Source organism: Etheostoma cragini, chromosome 17 (assembly GCF_013103735.1).
Source record: "Etheostoma cragini isolate CJK2018 chromosome 17, CSU_Ecrag_1.0, whole genome shotgun sequence".
Lineage (NCBI taxonomy): Eukaryota > Metazoa > Chordata > Actinopteri > Perciformes > Percidae > Etheostoma > Etheostoma cragini.
The window spans coordinates 10,244,788-10,269,397 of record NC_048423.1 but is presented as its reverse complement, the minus strand read 5'-3'; the positions used below and the strand labels follow the sequence as shown (position 1 = coordinate 10,269,397).

At 38.6% G+C, this 24,610-nt stretch overlaps 1 protein-coding gene across 28 annotated transcripts in view; it reads left to right on the top strand.

Annotated features, from left to right (window-relative positions):
- kcnma1a (potassium large conductance calcium-activated channel, subfamily M, alpha member 1a) overlaps nt 1-24,610 on the top strand; it is a 140,880-nt gene that overhangs the window by 71,629 nt on the left and 44,641 nt on the right. For 23 of the 28 annotated variants that reach the window (XM_034898525.1, XM_034898524.1, XM_034898498.1 and 20 more), the window contains exons 4-16: nt 4,499-4,592; nt 5,518-5,629; nt 12,273-12,348; nt 13,215-13,290; nt 14,419-14,589; nt 16,149-16,240; nt 21,390-21,500; nt 21,619-21,724; nt 22,308-22,390; nt 22,471-22,540; nt 23,088-23,243; nt 23,768-23,877; nt 24,045-24,113. In XM_034898525.1, the coding sequence (XP_034754416.1) occupies nt 4,499-4,592; nt 5,518-5,629; nt 12,273-12,348; nt 13,215-13,290; nt 14,419-14,589; nt 16,149-16,240; nt 21,390-21,500; nt 21,619-21,724; nt 22,308-22,390; nt 22,471-22,540; nt 23,088-23,243; nt 23,768-23,877; nt 24,045-24,113 (1,326 nt within the window). Of the gene's footprint in view, nt 1-4,498; nt 4,593-5,517; nt 5,630-11,331; nt 11,577-12,272; nt 12,349-13,214; nt 13,291-14,418; nt 14,590-16,148; nt 16,241-16,329; nt 16,422-21,389; nt 21,501-21,618; nt 21,725-22,307; nt 22,391-22,470; nt 22,541-23,087; nt 23,244-23,767; nt 23,878-24,044; nt 24,114-24,610 lie in introns of those variants that run through there. The other 5 variants (XM_034898499.1, XM_034898518.1, XM_034898516.1 and 2 more) reach the window with 2 other exon arrangements.

Sequence of the window (24,610 nt, the reverse complement as noted above, 5' to 3'; positions counted from 1 at the left end):
GGAAAATGGCTGCAATGAAACAAAGAGTGAAAAATTTAAAGGGGTCTGAATACTTTCCGTACCCACTGTACGTACCTCGACCTGGCCTTCTTTTAGCTTCACAGCCCCTCACTGCGGTGTCCGCTACACGTGCATGCACTACCCTCAGAGGAAATATTGGATGTAAGCCAGACATTTAGTTGTTATGCTCTAATCACCATCAAAATGTATTTGTATTTCTCTGTTTGGGTTGCATGGTAATAGAAAAGGTTGAATCCTATACCAACAAATAAGAATGTGAAACTGTAACTAGATTCCAAGATGCTTTTAAGCTTACAAGAGCAGAAGACATTTGTGAGATTTGAAGAATGAGTCAGATTTGGTGCATTTCACAGTGGTTGTGAGCATTAGTCAAGCCTGCAGCAGTGTGTAGTTGTTATTGTTGTCCCAGGGTCAACCTTGCTGTTGCTCCTGCAGCAAAAAAGGCAATGTGCGGGTTAACAAAGGCTGACTGACTCAAGGGGTTTAGGACTATTTTTAGAACATCATCATCAATATACTCCTTTGCCCTTGTGAACAAATGAGTTTTACCTCTCCGTTCACGTTTTCCAGAGGTGGTCAGAGGACGTTGAAATCATGTGGGGTAACATTTTATGTCCTGAAATAGACTTACATGCTCTGCGGCCTTGCCTCAGGCAATCACTGTTTCCCTGTATGTACCTGCGTTTACTGTATGTGAACAAGTGCTGGCTTTGCTAATAAGCAGAGCGGGATTGGAGAATGACTCGTGTGGTAAGGCATACACCAAGTCTTACTTAAGAAGACTAGAGTTTATTTCAGCAATCTCAAGGAAATTTCCATGTGGCCTCAAAAGTAGCATATAATGTGTATATATAATGTGTGTGTGTGTATATATATATATATATATATATATATATATATATATATATATATATATATATATATATATATATATATATATATATATATATATATATATATATATATATATGTATATATGTATAGATATGTATATATGTATATGTATATATGTGTATGTATATATGTATATATATATGTGTATTTTTATATATAATGTGTGTGTCTATATATATAATATGTATATGTATATATATAATGTATGTATCTATAATGTGTATATGTATATATATAATGTATGTATATATAATGTGTATATGTATATATTCATTATGTGTATATATACATATATATTTATGTATATATATTCATATACATAGATATTTATATATATATATTTATGTATGAGACAAATTGTCTTCAGTGCCTCTGGGAGTTCAGTCCCCCCTGCCACTTTCACATCTTCCCCTCTTCCTCACCCTCCTACTGTCACTTCCTCTCTTTTCTCCCTGTCTCTTTTATCTCTCTGTGTCTTGCTGCGGTCTTACACTCTCTCTCTCTCTCTCTCTCTCTCTCTCCCCCTCTCCCTCCCTGTCCCATCTTCTTCCTCTCTCTTTCCTCTCTCCTCTTCCTGTCAAGAAGGATGTTGTAACCCAAGGCTGTGCCAGGGCTTAAGGAGTAAAAAAACTGTGGTTGCCAGATCTATTTTCTGCAGGACACTGGCAGCTTGTGGCCAGGAATCCTTGGAATTGTGAAGTATGTAGTGACATTGAAAGCCGGAATCAAGATTGTGTCTTTTCACAAATGCTATTTGTATAGGAAAGGGACACAAAAACACCTGTCCTCCAGGTCTGGATCTGGACCGAGTAACGGTTCTGTCTGAAATCCAGTTAATATGCCGTTGTCTTTACTCAATTGAGACATTGAAAGTTATTCTTTACCATTTCTTGACAGTTCGCAAGAGAGAGATGTTGGGGAAATGACAGCAGACCCTGCTACTTTCTGTAAAGCCGAAACAATGAGCTGAAAGGCACTAAAATGCTTGTTAGAGCCGGGGGAAACTGCAGCGTTGGTGATGTTACACTGCAGGTTTGCTCCTCTGTATTTAGAATTGTGTTTAAGAAGTATTTACCTTGACAGATGATACAGTTAAACATTAGGACTTGCCATATGTACAGGAACCAAATAATTCTTATTTATTGTTCAGTCTGCATTGCCATTTTTTGAAACACATTCAGCAGCTTCACAAAAATAGAACCTCTCCCACCCTGCACGGATGAACTATTAATTTCCTATTGTGCCTCTGAGCTTAGGAGAGAAACCATAGGTCTGCCTGGTGTGTCTTCCCACTACTTTAGTTAATGATAAGCTTTACTTTCAAATAATGATTATGAAAATTATTCAATTAAAGCTCTCAGTGTAGCCATTTTGCTGCCTTATTATCCAAAATCAAGACAAATTCAAAGTACTACCCAGCCCGTGCTGTGTGCCGCTATGCTTTCTCTGTAGTTGAGCAGTTATACAGAATTAGGTCAGAGTTGGGCCTGAGGGGAAATGCCACAGTGACCACTCCAAATTGTGTCTTCAGTGTGCACCATATGTGTGTGTGTGTGTGTGTGTGTGTGTGTTCATACAGTAAGTGCTTGTAAGTGTATTTGTATTAGTTTGTATTTGTGCATTCTCTTGCACAAATGTTGGTAAGGTTAGCCAAGGTTCTGTTTTCAGATCAGTTTTGGGAGCAAGGTCTCATGAGCGTGTCTAGTGTGTAGATGGATGTGAGGGCCATTGTGCATGCTTAGGCCGTAGGTGGTTTCATTCATGACAGGTTTGTTTAGCATTATTCTTGGCTTCAGAATCACATGGAGATTCTGGTCGTGCTTTTAACAATTCAGTATTAAGGCCAGATCCATCCTAACTAGCTTAATTAGCCTCTGTCCAAAGTTTTGTGGTACTTTATGAGAAAATGCCTTTTAACTAAAACAAGTCGCTTTGGGTTTTAAACAATTGCTGCTTAGCCAGACTCCTTCTAATCATCTTGGACATGAGCCACGGTTTTACATCTTCTTATAGATCACGTAACTCTTTTGGGTAGGTTCCAGACAGACCACACTTTCATGAATTGAAAGTTTGAACATCCTCTGGCATGTCTGTAGTCATCCATTATAATAATGGATAATCATGAGATAAAATGTTTGATGTCAACTGGAAGATGATTAAGCTTCACTCCTTTCTACCTCTGGTTCTCATTATGCATTAAGCTCTATTCTGGATCTCACACTGTGCCCCTATAGGCTCCATGCGTACAAATTTAGACTTTGTTTGAATTTGAACATATGGGACTTGTAACTTTGTACTCTTGTAAAGGCATGGTGTGTGTGTTTGCCTTCCAGTCTATACATTCCCAAAGGTCGCATATTGCCAGCCAAACCATAATGCATATTCATGTTTTTTACCACAGTGGGATACTCGGGAGCAAAATGCTATGGGCCCGTGACCAAGTGAATAATGGTGTGGGCCCAGTGCCTGTTATTGTTTTTGTTGAAAAATCCCACTTGCTAATGGTTAATCATCACAATGTAAACTTAAAGATGGATTACATGACAGAGCAGATTAATCACTGCCTATTAATCTTCTGCCTTTTTTTTTTAAAGCAGCATATGGCTTGCTATTACACTCTGTTAAATGGAGAGAGCTATGTATCTATATATATATATATATATCTGTTGGTATATTTGTGTTTGACAGATGCTGGATAATTAATGCATGTTGAATGTATAATCACATCAAAGCTTATTTCACTTTAGTACCAGCTGTTTTACAGTGCATCTTTTATCTTGGTCTGTTACCCCCTAGGGCTCAGAGGAGGGATTGCAGGGTGCCTCAATAGCAAATCATTAGTGTGTTTTTTTTTAGTTTTAAATCCATATTTTGAGAAGATAAAAGTATAATAACAGACAGGGTTTTTCTCAGTAACTGTATAAATGTATTACAGGGATTGAGTTCAGTAGGTTTAAATGGAAAGCATTGGTCAGCACCATTTGACCTTGACAGTTTCAAGCTGGCTGTTGTTACCAGAGAAGGGTTTCTTATCAGTCCTGTGAGCTGAACTGAGGAAAGGTGATCAGGAGTAGGCCAAATATGCATGACAGAAGAACAAAAGGACAAGTAACAGCATACATTATTTACCCTGATATGTAGGGTTAAGCAACACTTCATTGTCTTCATTGTTGGTGGAATTGTATTGTGATGAATCCTGAACATATCTTGTTATTTTATCAAATTATGTTAAATTAAAGACTCCAAATTAACTGATCACAAAATAACAAAATGAGATACTGAAGTTACATACAGTATATGCAGAGTTCTGTCTTTTTTGTATATTGTCATATTTAGTAATTTAATTGTATTAATAATGTGATTTCACCCATATTACCTAGTCTTACTGATATGCAAGTTCCACATACCAACAAAATTGGATACATGTCTTACAATTGAAATATGGCGAGGTCTACAGTATTTGCTATCTTTGTGTTCATCATAGGAAAGAGATTAAAGAGCCTTCTCTACAGTACGAGTTCAGAAGTGTTTAACCTTGCAATAATGTTGTTTTTCTGTCTTTCTCTTTATCTCTGTTCTCTAGTCCTATAGAATCCTGCCAGCATTTCTACGAAGATTTCACGTTACAGATCGATATGGCCTTCAATGTCTTCTTCCTCCTTTATTTTGGTCTGCGAGTAAGTTGCTCTCACATGCACACAAGCATTCACTCACTCTAACATGCAGATATTGTACACATTTACAGAGATGCTGTCCAACACACTGGCGCGAACAATGTGCAGACAGGCATCATTTTACATACATTACAATCTTCAGGATTTTTACAAGGCAACAAACAATTCCTACAAACAAGCAGGCGCCACCTACCTCACTTCTGTACTTAAAGGAACTCACACAGCATGCCTTTAGTTTAAACTGACACTGTTGTAATGAAGCTAGCATGGCTGTCATGCCAGAGCAGCATTCCAGTGGTGCAAACGCAAGTCCGCCATCATGAATGAATGAATAAATAAACCTATAAGCTTCTTACACCACCAACCATTCGCATGACGCAGCAAGTGGGGTGAAGCTTTTGTCATTCTATACAGTGTGTCAGCGATGCAAAAAGAAGACACAGCATTCATATTCTGCATACATTACTGATCTCCTTACCTAACACCACTCCTCCAGGAACCTAAGATTGTCTAATCAGTTCCTTTTAACTATTCCACAGTCTTGGATTAAAATAAAGGGTGATCGTGCCTTCTCTGTTGAGATCCCAGAACAAGCTTCCCATTCTTATTAGGTCTTCCTCTACTGCCAGTATCTTTATTATTCTTTGGCGTATGAGTTAGTTTAGGGACATTTGTATAGAAGAGTGTTGTTTGTGTGATGTTCATTGTGTCTATATTTTTATGTTTTCCCTTGTTTTCGCACCATAACATAACCTTGTACAGCATTTTGTGCAACCTAGGTTGGTTTTAATTGTGCTCAATGAATACATTTACTTGACTTGACAGCATACATGCATGTTTGAATGTTGGGCTATGGTGGAGAGGTGGTATTTTGTATAAAATAAGAATTGAATTGATATTTTCATGCCATGCCTGTTTCTTTTGACAGTTTATTGCGGCCAATGATAAACTGTGGTTCTGGCTGGAGGTCAACTCAGTGGTCGACTTCTTTACCGTTCCTCCCGTGTTTGTTTCTGTCTACTTGAACAGAAGCTGGCTCGGTAAGTCTGCATATCCCTACCAGCTGTTTCTTTTTATCTTGCTTTGACACTCTCTGTTTCCTAAATCAATGTATAGCCTTGTCTTTTCTTTATTTCTTTCTCAATGCCTGCTTCTTAATGCTCTTTTCCCTTTCCATTTCTTTGTTTTGCCCTCTTCACATGTCCCGCCTCCTTTAAAACCCCCTATTTCTCCCTTTTCCTCCCAGTCCCCCTTCTGTCTCCATATTACTGTGAGTGTGTCTTCAATGCAATCTCGCTCTGGGCTGTATTCAACTTTCCCTCATCAGTGAAAGTGACAGGGCTGGGTTTCTCTGATATTGCGGGGAACACAGACACAGCCGAGTGGATTACCTAACGGGAGTGAGTGTGCGTGCGTGTGTGCGCACGTGTTTGTACTTCAGATTCATTGGTAATTGGCGTTTTGAGGCTTTGCACCTGGAATACCTTACAGCGGTCAATAACTGCCATCTTATGGGCTCACTCACACAAAAAAGGCACATGTAAAAGCATATGTTATCACCATACACACATATACGGGCTCACATACAGATACACTCTTGCATTAGCAGACTGGAAAACACTCTAACCTGCATTAAATCACAACCTACTTTTTGTAGTGTGTTCACAGTATTGTGGCCTAATTTACGCTGCAGTAAATCATTTTTCTTTTTCAGGTGCATCACCACTCTACTTTCAAAAACATATACAATTCTTTACATTGTTGCTACTTCATTTACAACTCAGCTGAACAATAACCAAAAGTTTATAAGAACATGACAGTGGACGACCAAGACTGTTAAATCAGAATACAAGGCTATTATATGAAATATAGTCGAAGGAGTGTTCTCAAAACAAAAAAATTATAAAAGACTTAGACCTATGAAGCTAACTATACTGACATATCCTTTAATAAGACATATCACATATTTAGAAACATTTTCTTTTCTATTTTTGTCTTCTTTTTGTGGTTTCACTCTTGACAGTAATAGGCCTTTTCATGGAAGACAATTTGACATGTCACAGTAGGAAAAAAACAGGTGTAGATAATGAAATGAATGATTGCTAAATTCCAAGTAGGTGCTTTAGTTTCAGAATCCTGCTGGCTTACTGTCAAACTGTCATGGTTTAAAGGGTCAGAACAGAGCCATCAGTAATGGTGTTAATCAGTAACAGCTGTAATGTCCCTGCTATGACAGGTCAAAATATCTGCTGTGAAAAAATCCCATATTAATAACTAGCAATGATATTGGAAAAAAGACATCTGATGTAGCAACATGAGCAATAACTTAGTCAGATCAACCTAATCTCACCGAATTCTGTGAAATGAACATGGCACCTTAACTAAAAATCTTTGTCAGGCACCCCAACCAACCTCCTTAAGCGGATTTTCGGGCTTTCATATTACTCGCCATTGTAGTTGCTCCTAATGCTACGTCATCTTCTCATTCACTTTACATTGGCATTGTTTTCCATGGTGGCCACACAGGCTTTTCACACATTCTGTGACACCACCACGTTGTGCGGTATTAACAGTTTGTTATCATTTCAAAGAATTCTGTGAGACCAGGCAGGTTAGCCAAACTTAGTTAAAAGAGAAAACAAAGGCTGATGTTTGTTGAAAATATTCATCACTGCTTACAGACTTCCGAGCTGTTGCTTGCTGCTTTTCTGTCTTTTGAATTGTTGTAGGTTGAATATGTTTTTGGTTACGGGGTTTTGAAGACATCAAATTGGGCACAGGGAAACTGAAATTATACTTTGTATTTTTTCATTTTTACATTGCATGGACCAAACAAGAATATTCAGCAGTTCATTAATAATGAGAATTATCACTTCCATCTTTGATTATATACAGAAACAATGTTATTGGGCCTGATAGAAGTGATGACCAAAACTATGAAAATAACTAATTATAATAAATAATAATATATGTTAATTACTTGAAATATACTTGTCTAGATATAGTGTTAGAAATTCAAGGATGTGAAAGATCTGCCTTCTAGCCCGTAGTGTATGGTCTATTATTACATGCGCACTGGAATCACTAAATCTGTAAAGTAACATAAAACTGTGAAAGTCTAATCTCTGAGGTGATGAAGTTTTCTAAGAGGCTCAGTGTAGGCCACGAATTTCACAGAGAACAAGCTGTGCAATGAATTAGAAATAGCCGAGTCAAGTAATCTGGTTTCTGGAATTCATGATGTAATGTGTCCTCATCTCATCCCGAGAAACACGTTAGGGCCTTGATGAGGCTGATGAAAGTGAAAATGGTGGTCCGGCCTGACATGTTACAGTGAATACCTGTAAATTGTATACGTTAATGTGGAAAGAAAAGACACCTTGTATATACAGTACAATACAGCTGCAGTGTTCACCAGCTACAAGTGTGAATTTGTTGTTTTTGAGAGATGCCCTAGATTCCAGAGCAATTAATATACATTTATTTTTATTTTATTATTTTGGAAAGAGAATAATCTTTGTTCCTGGCGGCGTTGACTTTATGTTCAGGCTCTGACAAGTTAGGACTGAAATTATGATTAGCTACTTCTATCCTTTATTTTTATGGAAATTGGGACATGCAGTACCATAATGTGACAGGAATTAAATAATTAGTATAAAACTGAAAATGTCAAGATATAGTGCCTTATTCCTGATTTGCTTTCAGATACAAATCTTTGATATTCACTTGTTAGTTAATGCCATTGCCACTTCCCTTAAGACTATTACCCCCTAGTATGTCTTCATGCTTGACTGGTCCACAATGGTTTTCCTAATAATCAATACAGTCCTGAATAGTTGGTGGTACTTTCATTTAGTATAAACTGTCCCTAGCAGGCTTTGTTAGAGGAAGCCAGGGTGATTGTTAAGAATGTGCATTGTGCTCCTCATTTCCAATAGATTAGTTCATCTTTTCTTTCCATTCTCTGCTGGGGAATACACACCACAGCCAGTTTAATAAATCATAATTACAGTTCCTTTGGCTTCACTCTTTCAGCTTTGGCTCTGCATTAGAAGGCTTTTAGCGATCCAGTAACGGTATATAAAAAAAAGACCATTAATAGGAGTTCGGCCCTGTGCTGTGTGGTGGAGTGTCTGCCCACTCTGCACCCAAGGAAGTATATGCTCTATGCATTTCAATTTATGTTCTCTCTGCCTCTGCAAATTGGACATTGATTAAGAGGAGGAGAACGATGTGTAGCTAATGCAGAGGACATGCAGAGTACTACCTAGGAAGAAGGAATTAATCTCCTTTAACTACTTAAACTGAGCATTGCTCTTTCAGACAGTTTGAGCAGTGTATGATTAGCATATGGCTGTTTAAAACATGGTAGTAGCTCAAGTGGCTATCAATCCCCATCTTTCAGAACCTGCTATGTAACTTTGAAACACTTTTTTTCCTTTTTCATGAAAAACAACAGGCAACTACAATGGTTGGATTATTTTTTGAATTTGAAAGATTTTTGACAACAAAGGAAATGCTTCTGCTATCTAATGTGATTGATGTGTATTGTTTTCAAATTTTATGGTAGCAACCTAAATGTTGTTGATGTGAAATGTTGTTGAAGTAGCCTTCAGGCATGTCTTTTCTAACCTGCTACTGCCTCCTAGTGCTGCTTTAGTATACTGTTTGTTGATCCCTTGTGTTTTCCTTTAAAAGAGGCTTACAGTACCTGCCATGGGCATGAGTGCATCTGGTTATATAGCCCTTTAGTTGCTAGCAGGAAACCTCCTTGTAAACTCGGGAAGGGAACTAATTTGTGGGAGGTTTAAGCCTGTTTTGTAGCCAGGCTCCTAACATGTCATCATTTTGCATGTTTGCATTATTGCACAGGCGGTGAGTTGAGTAAGGAGCAAGCACAACTGTGTTGTTGTCGGTGTGTGTGTGTGTGTGTTTTACGTAGCATCATATAATCTAATCCTGGCAGGGTTGCTGTATGAATTATCCCAGATGAGCCATCCCAGACCGCTGATTGATAAAAGTTCACAGTAGGCTGCTCTGCTAGAACATGTGACAGAGAGACCGTGCTCTGGCTCTCTAAGCCTTAATGGAGTAAGTCTGGGCACAGATCAGAAAAACCTTTTGAATGAGCATCTGGCCAGCTGACACTTGTGTGTGTGCAACGGGCTTTGGCATGTGTCGGAAAGAGATTTTCTCGTACATGAACACGTGTTCTAGAGAGCAGAATTTCATTGAGAGTTTTTCAACACATGCACACACAAACAGACAGACACACACACACATCCACACACATGTGCTATATTTGTGAGGACATTGTTTTGACTTTCTATTCTAGTAGGCAAAAAATACACACACACACACACACACACACACACACACACATACACACACACACACACACACACACACACACACACACACACACACACACACACACACACACATGCTTATACCTTTTGCTACCTCTTGAGCATACAAAACACATATGCTTTTCTCTAAAGCCAAAATGGTTTGAACTTGTTCCAAACGGCCACACTTAAAGACGGGGTAAATGCGTGAAGGTGTGAGGGAGGGTGTTTATATGCTGTTTGGCGATCTGAGAAGAAACGTGTTTGAAGCATACTAATGCCTTTACTTTTTACTCCTCTAATCTGCTACAAGAATATTGTGCTACTACTATAACCAATCTTTGTAATCTATGAGTCTAAACAAGCAACAAAAATTATGTTCAACTAAAGATCAACTATGAGGTATTACTTATCGTGTGTGTGTGTGTGTTTGCGTGTGTGTGTGTGTGTGTGTGTTTGCGTGTGTGCGTGTGCTCATATAGTAAGTGCTTGTAAGTGTATTACATTACATCACAACCTACTTTTCTTAGTGTGTTCACAGTATTGTGGTCTAATTTATACTGCAGTAAATCCTTTTTCTTTTTTAGGTGCATTACCACTCTACTTTCAAAAACATAGAAAATTCTTAACATTTTTGCTATACTTCATTTACAACATTTACTTCTCTGACATATTTGGAAGCCTTGTAAATTCTTAGTTCTTCATTGAAAAATGTATCCCTAATCTGACAAAAGATTTTCCACGACAGACAAAATCTGGCATGACTGTCATTTAAATGACCCCAGTCCCTGAATTGTTGCTGAAACTATCAGCAAATTGTTGTAGAGTTGTAGACGTTTTTCCTGTGGAAACAAACACTCATTTTTGAATAAAGATTATTGTTTTTGTTCTGCATCCTATTTATTTGATCTTCGGCTCTGCTTATCCCTGGCAGTCTTTAAAAAATAGGTTCATCACAGTTGTTTGTTGATTTAGACAAAGCTTCACACGGATTAACAGTAAAACACTGAAGGGGCCATGAGGAAGGTAAATCTGTTTGGGTTGTGGGGATTAAAGGCACTTTAACAAAAATGAAAAAAATAACACTTACATTAGACCTGACATTTTGCTTGCAGAGACACAGTCACTGGCAAGGCTGATGTGATTAAACAAAGATTACAATTCGAACTCTTCTGCCTGCAGCACTGACCACCAATCTCACAGTATTTGTAGGTGTTTGCTTCACAAGGAACTTTTAACATTGGCGGCGCCGTATCGAGGATTTTTATTTTAGCAGAAAATTTGAATCTTGGAAATCATGTCCTGTCTTTTTCTGGAGGCGCTTTTGAAATACTACACTGTAAATATTTTTGAATCTGCAATTTTTAAATTCACGTCTTTGCAAGAAGAAAAAGGAATTCCTTAGACAGGATTAAATCCAAAACAATGATTCCTCCTAAGCTGCTCATGTATCGGCGTACGCAAAGTGATGCTAATTCAGAGATTGTCCAAGAAACCTGGAGACGAAAGAAGTCCTGTGGCGATCTTTTTCAGAATGGGTACAGGGTGAGGCAGGGCCATCATGGACAGGAGGAAAAGCAAAGGCAGACGGGACTGTATCATTCAGTATGGTCCTGTCTGTGCATCCTTTGCAACTGGGGTAAGGCCATTAGTGTCAATGTATAGAGAAGTATTATCTGGAGGTGTACACAAAATGTAGTAATTTATTTATGCAGATGTTGAAATATTTTTAATGACTACAGTTGGTTTGTCTATGATACATGTTTGGTGACGAGCATACAGTATGGCTACTGTTTTATATTTGCAGGTAGTAAACTGATTGTAGAAATTGTATGAATAGGAATGTAGATCACTGTATGTTACACATACTGACACACATAAGCACTGACAGAGCATAGAGCATACAAGTTCCATGGGATCAATCGTGTTATGTAAAAAGACAATGAGGCAGGTGTCGCTTTGTTCTATAATCCCTAAGTGAGCTGTTCTTGGATGCATACTGAGGCTCATGTAAAGTAGGCCACATGATGTTCTTCCTAACATGTTTGAATGCATAAATAATAACATGTCATATTAAATGAAGTTTTTTTCTGTCATCTTCTTGTGTTTCACAGACACAATATTTCATCATAAGGTGCTGTGCTAAAGTGCTGTAGAAAAACAATGGGACCATACCATCTGACTGCTCATACATGTTGTCTATATCCAGTCTTTTTTCACAGCTGCCACTCTTATGTTTCTCTGGTACCACTGTAAGGATAATTAATGTGAGATTACCATGAGTTCTCACTTAATTGATAATCTCTCTCTTTCTGTCTCGGTCTTTCTCTCACAGGTTTAAGATTTCTCAGAGCACTAAGATTGATACAGTTTTCAGAAATCCTCCAGTTTTTGAATATCTTAAAAACAAGGTAAGAAAGTTTTCCTCATTTATTCACAAGAATGGTATCCCTGTAAAATAACATCTTCCCTTTAACTACCACCAGTAGGCTGGTTTGCACTTCTATCAAGAGTCATAATTGTATTTTTAAGTTATTAATCATGAGTTTTATGGTGTGATATAAATAAATTGTCACATTGAATGTAAACATAACACTATACTTTGTGTACTCACACTTGGCTCAGTTGCCTTGAAACATGCCCAATCCCGATTGTTCCCCCTCCCCTGCTGGCGTGCATTCACACTGCGATAAAACAAACTTACGTCATTACATTGCATGACTCGCTGACTACTATTCCAGTCCATCTGTAAGATAAGAACCAGACCCAGGCACGTTTAGCGATCACACTGTTGTGTACTGTGCCAACCGTACCATGCCCTGTCTCACCTTTTACAAGTGACCTGGGCAAGGTTTACCACAGCATGTGCGATCACACTAGTCAAACAAAACCAGACTTTGGGGTCAAACATGCTCTGGCACGGTTGAACTGGGCCAAGTTTGCGTATAGCCTACTATATTTCTTCTGGGGCATATACAGAGTATGATAGCAAAGGTTTAGAGAGTATCCCTCTTTTAGCATAAGCCTCCTTAGAAAAGGAATTTGAAATTTTAGTCCCCTGCCAGCCATCATTGTTACTTTTCATCATTCATGATTTCATTACAGTTTCCTCATTTTTTTGTTTATTGATATGCCCATAAAGTCCCATCTCAACTGTCCTGGCTTTAAGTTATTGTTAGTCACGTCAGCATACTTTCATTGGCTCACAAATTTCATTTTTTCTGCCATCATGGTCTAACGTCTTGAAGAGTTTAACGGTTATTCTTCTTCTTCCCAGCAACTCCATTAAGCTGGTGAACCTGTGTTCCATCTTTATAAGCACATGGCTCACAGCGGCAGGATTCATACATTTGGTAAGTGGACAGAAATGAGGGCCAATGAGGTCTAGTGATTAATAAGCCAGTAAGGAAGGTAACTTACTAACTTGTACAATACAACAGTAACGTGCTGCCCTTTTCAAAATATAATCGTTTAATTTATTATTGTCCCATAGCAAGCAGTAAATGAAAATTTTGGACATGAATAAAATATTCATACTATCCTTTTGCTGCGTTTATGGCCTTAAACAGTGACAAATCAGACAATCAAATAAAATGGGGGACAGTAAATATAGTACATTAAATAGAAAATAGGAAGTGATTTTTATGTTATTTAACATGAGACCAGCAATTTCTGCAGCACTAAAGAATAGTAGATTGTTCCGAATTACTGAATGACACATTCAGTGAAAACACTATTGTATAATGACATTGATGAAGAAACTGTATTTAATCTGGATCAGTCATGTTATGTAAGGATTGGCACTGATGTTAACCGGTGCATCCCAATTATGCAGCAAAAAAATTAAATACGGGTAAATTATGATCAGCTTTCAGTAGGAAAACATCTACCAGTTCATGTGCAAATAAATCAACTGTATTTTCAACAAGATCATTACTTTTTAATTACATTTTTAACTTGAAAGGCCTCATTTAACTTTTATAGCAAAGATTCATTCAACAGAAAAGAGACAACATTAGTAATATAAAACTTAGGTTGGGTGTCCTGGGGACTGAGCACTCAAGGAACTGCTATTTCTCAGGGACAAGTCTGGCCTAGTCTAAACCCTAACCCTTTATTGTATGCCCTATAGAACCCAATGTTTCCTTCCTATTAAAAATAATTAAAAAACAACAATGATTATGGTGTCTAGCAGTGTCACATTTAAAAAAACTAAAATACAAGTTCCTACATTATATACACTTGGTAATTGAAGCTCTGCCCAACAACTCAGCATCAACCACATCAGCATCAAACTGTTTTACCACTAGATGGTAGCCTAAGCTCAATATATGACAAATTATGCTGTCTGACTCAAATACGAATGCATGAGAACTTGTACGTGGCTGGATCTAATCAAACTTGATTAGTAGCAAAACTCTGTTTACAATTTGGTGGTGAGAGTCACGTCTAAGTGTCATTCCCCCCCTTTCCCATTTTAGGTGGAAAACTCAGGAGATCCTTGGGAAAACTTCCAGAATTACCAGTCACTTTCCTATTGGGAATGTGTCTACTTGCTGATGGTGACAATGTCTACAGTGGGTTACGGGGATGTCTATGCAAAAACCACGTTGGGGCGCCTGTTTATGGTCTTCTTCATCCTCGGTGGTTTGGTAAAATCAGGCTTTTCTTTCTCCTTTACTCCCCTTATCCCCTTCAAAATCCTGCCTGCCCCCATCAATAGACAATATAAAATGACTGAAAATTATACAGTACATTAATGGAAAATGCATTTAAATGCTTTGATTATTATTATGTATGTCTTATATTTAAATCATAGTGCTGTTTTGAAAATGTTACAGCTATGTTGCTTGAAACAGTAAATGTTATTTCTTTGTCATAGTGAAGTTGTATCAGCCTACTGTATCTTGTCTATTGTAGTTGCAGTACTATGTGCGCCTTCGTTTCCTTCCCTTATGTATCATTTATGTATTTGTTTGAAAAGAGTCTAAGTTTTTGGTTGATAATGTTGTTACTGTTCTCTTAAAAGCAGTTGCGGTTTCAGGACACCCCTCCTCCCGTGTCTCTTCCCAAAATTCCAACAAACACAGGGGCAGGGAGATGAGGCTTAGGCCCGCCTGACTGTTACCATAGCAACATCAGCCTCCCACTCCTTCCCGCACACCTTCTTCCGATCTTGCGTCCTGTTGGTTTGCCACTAGTACAGTAACACACAAGCGTGCATAGGTATACACACCTGTGAGCACTCATACACACATACTGAAGTTCTCCTCTATCTTCTCTTACAAAAAATAGAGGATCTAGCCAGACCACAGTCACTGTATTCTGTATTTGGACAGCTATCACTAATGCACTGATGACCTGCAGCTGTGTCGATGTGTAATGTGTTGTGGCCATGGTGATAGGTTGTGTGTTTTTCTCAGTGCAAAGAGCTCTGGAAGTATTTAAGCTAGTACCTCAACCTGCTTCCTATCAGCAGCAGTGGCTAAATAATGACTTCAGGCTGGAGATATTTTAAAGCCAAGGATCATATAAAATTCACTTCATTTCACATTATTCATGCTAATATAAATATATATGCACTTTCCAAGCATGAGTAAAATATGTAACTCTTTGTTTCTTATTGTAGAAGTTTTTCATAGATGAGTAATGCAACTTAGTTATTGGTTAACTTGAACACAACTCTCTGGTTGGATAACAGGCTGTGAAACTTTGCAAAATGCATCCAGCTCATTTTCCAGCCCAACAAATGAGTCTTAATGTGTTTTGCAGCTGTGGACCATCAGGTTGGCCTATTTAAATCAACCTGCCAAATCATCTGTGTTTGTTGGACAAAACATGGCACATAGGTTTTTATCCTCCTTTTAAAATTCTACCATTCAGAAAGGTATTGGGTGCTATCACAGACTACTCATGAGCTGTGACAAAATTCTTACCCAACAAAACTTGTTCCTAAATCTTTATCTTTAAAACGTGGGGCTATTTTTTAAAAACAAAAACAATAATTTTTTTTGGTATATGAAGATCTCTCTCAAGTTTAGCAAGTCTCTACAGACAATGAGAGCATTTTTAACTTGATTTCCATAGCAAAGTAATATTTTACCCCCCTAAGAAATCTGGATTCATGCACCAGTTTCCCCACCACCCTACTGCGGCGTACAGGAGTAGTCTCTTTTTTAGTCTCTTCTTCTGTCTTCTATCTTCTCCTTAGGCCATGTTTGCCAGCTACGTCCCTGAAATCATAGAGTTAATAGGAAACCGAAAGAAATATGGTGGTTCCTATAGTGCGGTTAATGGGAGAAAGTAAGTATTCCAGATGGTTCTGCTGTTTTTCTGTGTGCGGTAGAACCCTCTCTGCATGCCTTTTTCTTTTTTCTGTTCCATGCATGTAGGCCATGTTTGCTCGCTACGTGCCAGAAATTGCTGCTCTCATCCTTAATCGGAAGAAATACGGAGGGAGTTATAACTCGACACGAGGCAGAAAGTAAGTTGAAATCCAGACAAGGTGTGGTTGTGTGACTCAAGTGAACCCCCTTGAAGTTTATAGTTACTGGGGGTCAGTTGACTTCACTTGGTTTGTAAAACAGTAAGCTTACTTCATGACGTAAATTCACACTGCTTGACTGGAGACCTTGGCCATTAGGACACACATGTCCATGCCCCTTTACTCTGTCTTTACTCTGTCTCTCTCTGTCCGTCCTTGTCTTCTTATCTCTGTCTATCTATATCTATATCTGCCTCTATCTGTCTTTCACTCAGATCTTTCCTGAAGTCATTTGTGTGCTGTTCCTTTTCTTTCTTTGTCCTTCTTGAAACATCCTGTGTTGCACTTTAATTTAATTTGGAAAATAGAGCTTTCATGACTACTACACTTTAGACTTGCACTGTCCCAACCTGTGGTGCTTCTATGCAATATGTCTGTGCACTGTGTTGTCCCATTTCTTACCTAGCCCCTATATCATACGGTCATAGGGATGAATTAGTATCTAATACATACAAAATAAAGCAAATAGTCATGAAACCCCTACTATCCACTTCTAAAGGATTTTTTTCTACAAGAAAATAGAAAGATTTAAACATCCGCAAGTCCATTATTATTGGTGGTCTTCTGAAGGATCATCAATCTCAATGACCATTGCAGGATATCATTTCTTTTCATGTTTCATTTTGCTTGAGTTTGTTTTTGCATGTTTTATGGAGTTACTTTTCTGTAACTGCATAATTTCTGGCATGTTCCATGAAAAAGCCGTCTTCCTGTTTTCTGTCACCGCTAGCCCATTGCATCATCAGTGCTTGACATGACTCTGGCCTTGATCTTCAGTCAGCTCCCACACCCTGAATGCTGGATGCCTCGCTCCCAGTGGAGGCTCTCAATTGCTTTTGGCTTGCTTTGCCTGCTTGGTTCTTGGTGCTCACCTTGTCCTTGTGTTGTCTGTGGTGGAGTTTGTCTCCAGAAGCTCTTGTTATTTATATATACTGTAAATATGTGTGATTGGCCTCTCCCAGCAGAGGTTCCAGTGCACTGTGAAGTATGTGTGACAATGTCACCACAGTACGTATTGTGGTGTACTTGTTCTCCTCTCCTTGTAGCTCAAACCTTACTGATTCAGCACACAGACATATTTTAATCCAAATGGGGTGTGTCCAGAACAGGGAGGGTAGACTTCTTCCTTCTTCTCTTTTCTTTTGTTTTTCTTCTATGGCACTTAACATCTATTGCTATGCGGCCTTTTCTTTCTCACTCTGTTTCTCTTGCTTTCTCTAATCTTGCTCCCATCGGTTTCAGTCAGTACGCTGTTCAGCGGGGCAGATTCTAGCAAGTCAGTAGTTGAAGGAGACATTGGAAAAAAGCCTTTGTTCAGCAAAGTTTGCCTGTCATTGAGATAAGATTGATGAAATGTTATGTTTGGCAAGTGACCTCAGCCCAGACTTGCAGATGGGTGTTGAGAGAAGCCCTTGTCAAAGCTAAGGATAGTTTCTCCCACACACTTTGCCCCCCCCCCCCATTCTCTCTCTGGTTAGACATACAGTGCAAAACATATGGTTACAATCAGAAGATGCCCACCAAACACACAGGCTTAGAGTGGCACCAGGTTCCTTGCATAGTCATTTAGATATGTACATGTGTTTGGTGTTTACATCTATAGGACCTGACACAGACAAAACCGCTTTGTCATGTGGGTTTAGGATTGCCATCGGGGTTCAGTTATTTAGCAGCTGTCAGCTTAAAAAAAGTACACCATGGAAATGAGATTAGGAGATTACAAGTATCAGACTGATTGCAGAGCTCATAAACAATGAGGTCATGATACATTGGGAACTATTTTAAATGTAACCCTTATTTCACCTCGCTGCCTGGCTGCTGTCATTTGAAGCAGGCCTTGAAGGTTATTTGGAAGTGAGGGACTCACACTGGATCTGTTCTAAATATCTTTTTCCTTCTAGTGTTGCTTATAGTAATCTGTGCAGTGACAGCACTATGCCTACGTATGCTGATAAAATAATGACAAGTGTTCCATTGAGTTGGCGCCCACTGCAGTCAGGGCTCTGTGGTTTCCATAATGGCTCCATGGTTTCCATTAGCCCCAACTTCAACAGAGGGGTTGGCATGGAAACTTCAACCCTGACTGAACTCTGACATAAACCTTTTAAAGTCCTCTGTAAGGCCCAGTAACTTGAGGCCCAGAGGCTTCTACACTATCAGGCATGAACACAAACTTGCATAATGGTAAAACATACAGTATAAGTTTCCAATGAATCTGCAAACTATTGCACTTTAAATACAAAGTGCATTGTATAAATTTGCGTACCTCTTGACATTGATAAAAGGAGATGCAATTTCATTTAAAACAAAAATAATGTAAGAACTAAGTTTTTAAATTTCAACATTTTGAGGATGATTCTTGCAGTAAGTTTCATTACTGACCTAAGGATTAGAGCAGTACCAAGTGAGTGACCTCTGTTGCTGATGTTTGAGCTCTCTGTTTGTTCATTTTGTATTCAGTGCATCCCCAGTGACATCCCAGGATGTACCCTGATTGCATGTTTTGTGTGCACGCTCTGTCTCTTGTGATTGTCTGCCACACTTTGTTTTTGTTTCTGGGATGATGTGTTTGATTTTCTTGTTAAAGAAATGTGCCCTTGAAGTGCTCTATTTTTTTCTTCTAGTTATGTCTAAAGTTTAAGCTGTACCATCAAATCAGGTTAACCTGAGGGGATGTATTTTGGTTCTTGAAGCAATTATAAATGGTTGAATTATCTAAAATATCCTTTTCTCATATCCTATTTAACTAGCAAATGATCTCAGTGTTCAATTTGATGCCAATATTGGCACACTAAACGGGGAAAAACACAGAGAAGGGCATGCCAACTTTAATGACGTCTTTTAAGTGAAGCATAATATTGCAACAATATTTCAGTCTTAAATACGGAGACTCAAATTAGTGGCAGTAACAAAGTTTGATACATGAGGAAGAAAGTTTTGCTTTGCTGATAGATCACGTACTACACCTGTGTCTCTGTGTGTGTGTGTGTGTGTCTAAGATCCATTAGCTAATGCTGGACCCACACAAACCAAAATTACGCCATATAAATCTGTATATTCCCTCTACCCTTGCAAAAGGGCGTCTGGATACTGGGAATAGGAAAACATGACTGATGTTTTTCATCTCTTGAAATGAGAGACTTCTTGTTCCAAATACTGCCGGCTGCCCACAGACATCTCAGCTCATCAGCTTGTAAGACCACACGGCCCTTTGCTCGACTCTGGCCAACCATGCAATCACGGCTGCTCATTAGATTCTCTTAAAAGGACAGAGGCGACATCTGCAAAGACCATTATGTCCTGCAACATCCACAAACTGCCATTCTCTCAATATGTCAGTCACATTACTTTGCCAAGTCCATTTCAGTTCAGCCCTGCATGGTCCATCTGGTACAGAATAGGAGAGCATGAGATTTGGACTATGGTTCTCATCTAGCATCAATAAATATCTGTTTCTTTTTAACCTGCCAAACTGAGTTGGATTTCAGTAATGTTCTACAATTTTAGACGTCAACTTTTAAAGGTTAATGTGTTAGCCAGAGCCTCCTTATTGTGTATAAGAGTATGGTAATGGATTGAAGCAGGCAAATCCAATTTGATCATAAGAAATTGAACAATGAACCAATATGACCACAGTGGGTTTTTATATTTAAAGAAAGAGTAACCCAATACTCATAGTGTTAAATGCAAAGCTGTCTAGTATTCAGGCACTCAAAACTAAAGTGGTTCATTTGTCTCCTGGCACATCCTGCTGTAGTGGATAAGGCCATTGTCATTACACAGATTGCCTTACAGGTCTCCATAGGGTAATTAGGGTGTCTGCCGAGTGTCTACACTAATCCATGTCAATTTAAGGGCTGGATTCTACTGGGCATGTTTGGTTTTCTCATTTAGGGGTTTGGCAAAGACTTGGTGACATTTAACTTTAACTCCAGAAAGGTAGCTCAGCTTACTGCAGTGCAAATGAAGCAAATAAAGTGTCTTAAATCCACAGGATTAGCACGATTAAATTGCATTTAATAACCATATTGTGGCAAAGTTCCAACTGTTTTTATTAACAACAGCCTATACCTATTTATAAAAGGATTAGATTTTTTAGGTTCTGGGACAACAAAGGTAATATTTACAGAAGCACCACAAGTTTGATTGTTGACAGTAAAAAGTTTAAGACTTGGACAGTGGCCAAAATGCCCAAATGACTCTCATCGAAGTTGTTGATATAACTGTGAAGCTGAGCTTTGAACTTGATCACTCTGGCCTACAGTGCAGTCAAAGGACAAACAGGGACAAAACCTTAACTCCAAAATCGTTCCAATCTAACCTCAAACTTCCATAATCAGCCCTGTGCAACATCTGACAGATCCCTCTACTGTAATGTGCTACATATTTTGCCAGGGGACCTGTCAAATACTCCAAGGTCATGTTTAGAATTTGTGTCAACCACAGGCCTCCAAATCACTTTGAAAGTTTTTAGTAATGTACTGTCTAAAAGCACAAGCACATTGATGTACATGTCTTTGTCAACATCCATTCAGCTCACAAAGGGGTGGTTTGGCCAAAGGGACAATTTTTATATTGAGAACGGATGACAATCCAACCACTGTGGGCTGTGTGATTATATCTTAGATTTTCTAAAGTGGTTCAAAGTTGAGTGTTTGATTGCACTTGTCGTGCAGAATTTAACCACTTTCATTACATGGGGAAAATATTCCCTTTTGTGGCAACCAAGATATAATTCGCTTACTTTTTTGCTTTGAAAAGACATTTCTTGACATGTATGTAGTTTTTCAGTCTATATTTGAGTTAGATGTTAGAGTGCTTTGGTTTGAATGATTATCTTTGGGAGACATGCCAGTGTCTGAAGTGATTTATGCTACCCACTCAAGATGATTTCTTCCCCCCTTCCAGGCATATTGTGGTCTGTGGTCATATTACCCTCGAAAGTGTCTCCAACTTCCTTAAAGACTTCCTACACAAGGACAGGGATGATGTCAATGTTGAAATAGTTTTTCTCCATAAGTAAGTTAATTATTTCTTCCTCACCTAGTGTAGGTTAGCAGAACACAATGTTTGGAACAATGCACAGGCATCCTATATAAGGAACGCTAACCCCTCTCCTTTTTTCTCTGTGTGCTAGTATTTCCCCTAATCTTGAGCTGGAAGCCTTGTTCAAACGCCATTTTACCCAAGTAGAGTTCTACCAGGGATCTGTTCTCAACCCTCACGATCTCGCCAGAGTGAAGGTACAGTCGGTGACCGGAATCTTGGAGAGATGAAGAGACAGATTAAGAGAAAAATTACATTCAGTGAATCATTGTAAGGTTTTTTGTTTTTAATAGTTATAGAGAGCAGAGGAACAGTGCAGAATTCATTTTTTATATTAAACAAAAAGGGTAGACACGGAAGAGAAAAGAAAAAAGGTAAAAATAAAGTATGTAGCCCTTTTGTCAGGAGTATGACTTATAAGATATACTTTATTGTCCCCAAAGGGATATTTGTTTTGGACTCTGTCCATTCCGCAGTTTTACAAAGACAACACATGCTCTCATATACATTAGAAGATACCTATATAGCAAGCACATTAACTCATTCTTTCAATGTTTTTAATTGAACAACCCCATTGGCTGCATTTTCCGCAATAAGTGTAGCACAGCACTTGGAAAGTGTAGCACAGCCCTAGCACAATGAGATATCACACAACCTTAATACTTGGGACTAAACCCAAGTTAAAACCACTAATTTGTTTAATTTTATGTGCGAAAGACTCAGTGCTTGTTACTACATACTGACATGTAAATATATGTTTCTTTGGTTCTCTTCACAAAGATCGAGTCAGCAGATGCCTGCCTAATCCTTGCCAACAAATACTGTGCGGATCCTGATGCTGAAGACGCCTCGAACATCATGAGGTATTGTATCCTGTGGACTTTGAAATCAGTCAAAACCGACAAGATAGGGTGTTACATTGTGCCCGTATTTCATCTTCTAGGGTTATTTCGATCAAGAACTACCATCCCAAGATCAGAATAATCACACAGATGTTACAGTACCACAATAAGGTAAGATGTTTAGGTGCCCTACGAGATATAAGATGGCTTCACCTGATCTTGACTGCTCTCTATTCTCGCTCACAAGACAGAACATTTATAACAGGGGTTAAACCGCAACCCTGTCTGCCAAAGAACTGTGTGGTTTCTGTAGTTGGTTTCATCATTGGATAACTCATAGTAACATGTTTCATACGGGGGTGACCACTCACTTAATTGGCCACATGGTCCCTTGACTTCAGAAGGACATGTAACATAAAACATGGCAATTCATGCAAATATAATACCTTTTTGATTGCTACATTTCATAGCAACTATCATGAAGGTAAAATATGTTACTCTGTTGCTGAAAAATAAAGTAAACTGGTGTTTATAGACATATTGTTATAAAACAATTTGTTTTTTGAGGAAAGAATCACTCATTTTTGAAAATGAAAAATGATAAATTTAGTGTATTGTGTAAAATGTAAGTGTATGTCAAAGTATTCCTTTAAGAAATATGAGTCATTTGCTTAGTTTTGTGTATCTTGTGACCTCCTCTGTCTGTCTTGTGATGAAGGCCCATCTGCTGAACATTCCAAGCTGGAACTGGAAGGAGGGTGACGATGCTATCTGCCTGGCGGAGCTGAAGGCAGGCTTCATAGCCCAGAGCTGTCTGGCCCAGGGCCTGTCCACTATGCTAGCCAACCTCTTCTCCATGAGGTCCTTCATTGAGGTAACACAGAGGACAAGATTCACTTTCCTTGTGTCAGTCACTCCCTGTGAACAGACTAAAGTAATATGGATGAATGAATTCTCACATTGCATTTTTGTATATTAGATGATTTATTTAGGAATTGAAGGTGAGGTTAGTTTAAGTGGATAAAGTAGGTTCACTGCTGACAGACGGACCAGATTTATCAAACACATTACGTTCCTTGGCAAACGTTTGACATCTTTGTCCATAGAAACGGGTCCATTAAAGTGTTTTCAGCCGTCCTGGCACATCATATTTTACTGTGACATTTCATATGGAATCTGTTCAGTGTTTCTGTGGTTCAAAATTGAAGAGGTGCTTGTCTTTATCAAAGCACTGTTCTTTTGTCATAAAGATGATGGATCAGCTTATAATGACCAGGCTGATGTTTTGCGGTGGAACATCTGCAGGCCACATTGGGCTGCTATTGGAAGAAAAGCAGTGTTGCTTTTTTTCTTCCGTTTTTATCCTCACATGAGATTTCAATGCTTGTTTTTTGCCAGATTGAGGAGGACACATGGCAGAAGTATTACCTTGAAGGGGTGGCTAATGAAATGTACACAGAATATTTGTCCAGTGCCTTTGTTGGCCTCACCTTCCCTACTATCTGTGAGTAAGTATCACTCTTTTCTCACGCTACAAGCCCGCTGTCACTGGTAGGTATATTTAACAATTCTGAAGGGAAGAAAGAAAGATGAGATGGTGATTTCAAAAGTGTTTGAACACATCAGTCATTTGCTTACACACTGCTGTCCTCTGATGAGTGCATATGTTTTACAGGCTGTGTTACGTGAAGCTGAAGCTGTTGCTTATTGCCATTGAATACAAGTCTGAGCAGAGAGAGAGCAGGTTTGTTTATCGCATCTTTCTACCACTAACATCAGGTACAAATGTGTTAAAAGTGAACTACTGTGTGACTTGTTTCAAGTGGATCTTTTAATAAACTACCTTATATTTTCCCCCAAATCCTCTTGGAAATTTAACAGTTGACATTCCCATTACATTAAGTTGGTGAATGACACACCAATTTGACCATTTGTACTCACAATAATACTATGAGAACACACTCACAGAGCACGCACCTCTGCCAAGATAGTAGCCTTTTTGCATATTGTGACAAACAAGTTAATAGGACTGATATTACTGACTGTATGTTGTTGGTAGAGGCAACGACATACAGTGCTACAAATATAATCATACCTTGCGGGTATTCAGGAATAAATGTAAAAGATCTATTGGAATTTAAACTTGGTTTCCGACAAGTAAGAGATAACTGCACTAGAATGACACAAAACATTTTTTGTCTTTTTTGATTATATTGTGAGGTCAATTCAGAAATACATTCA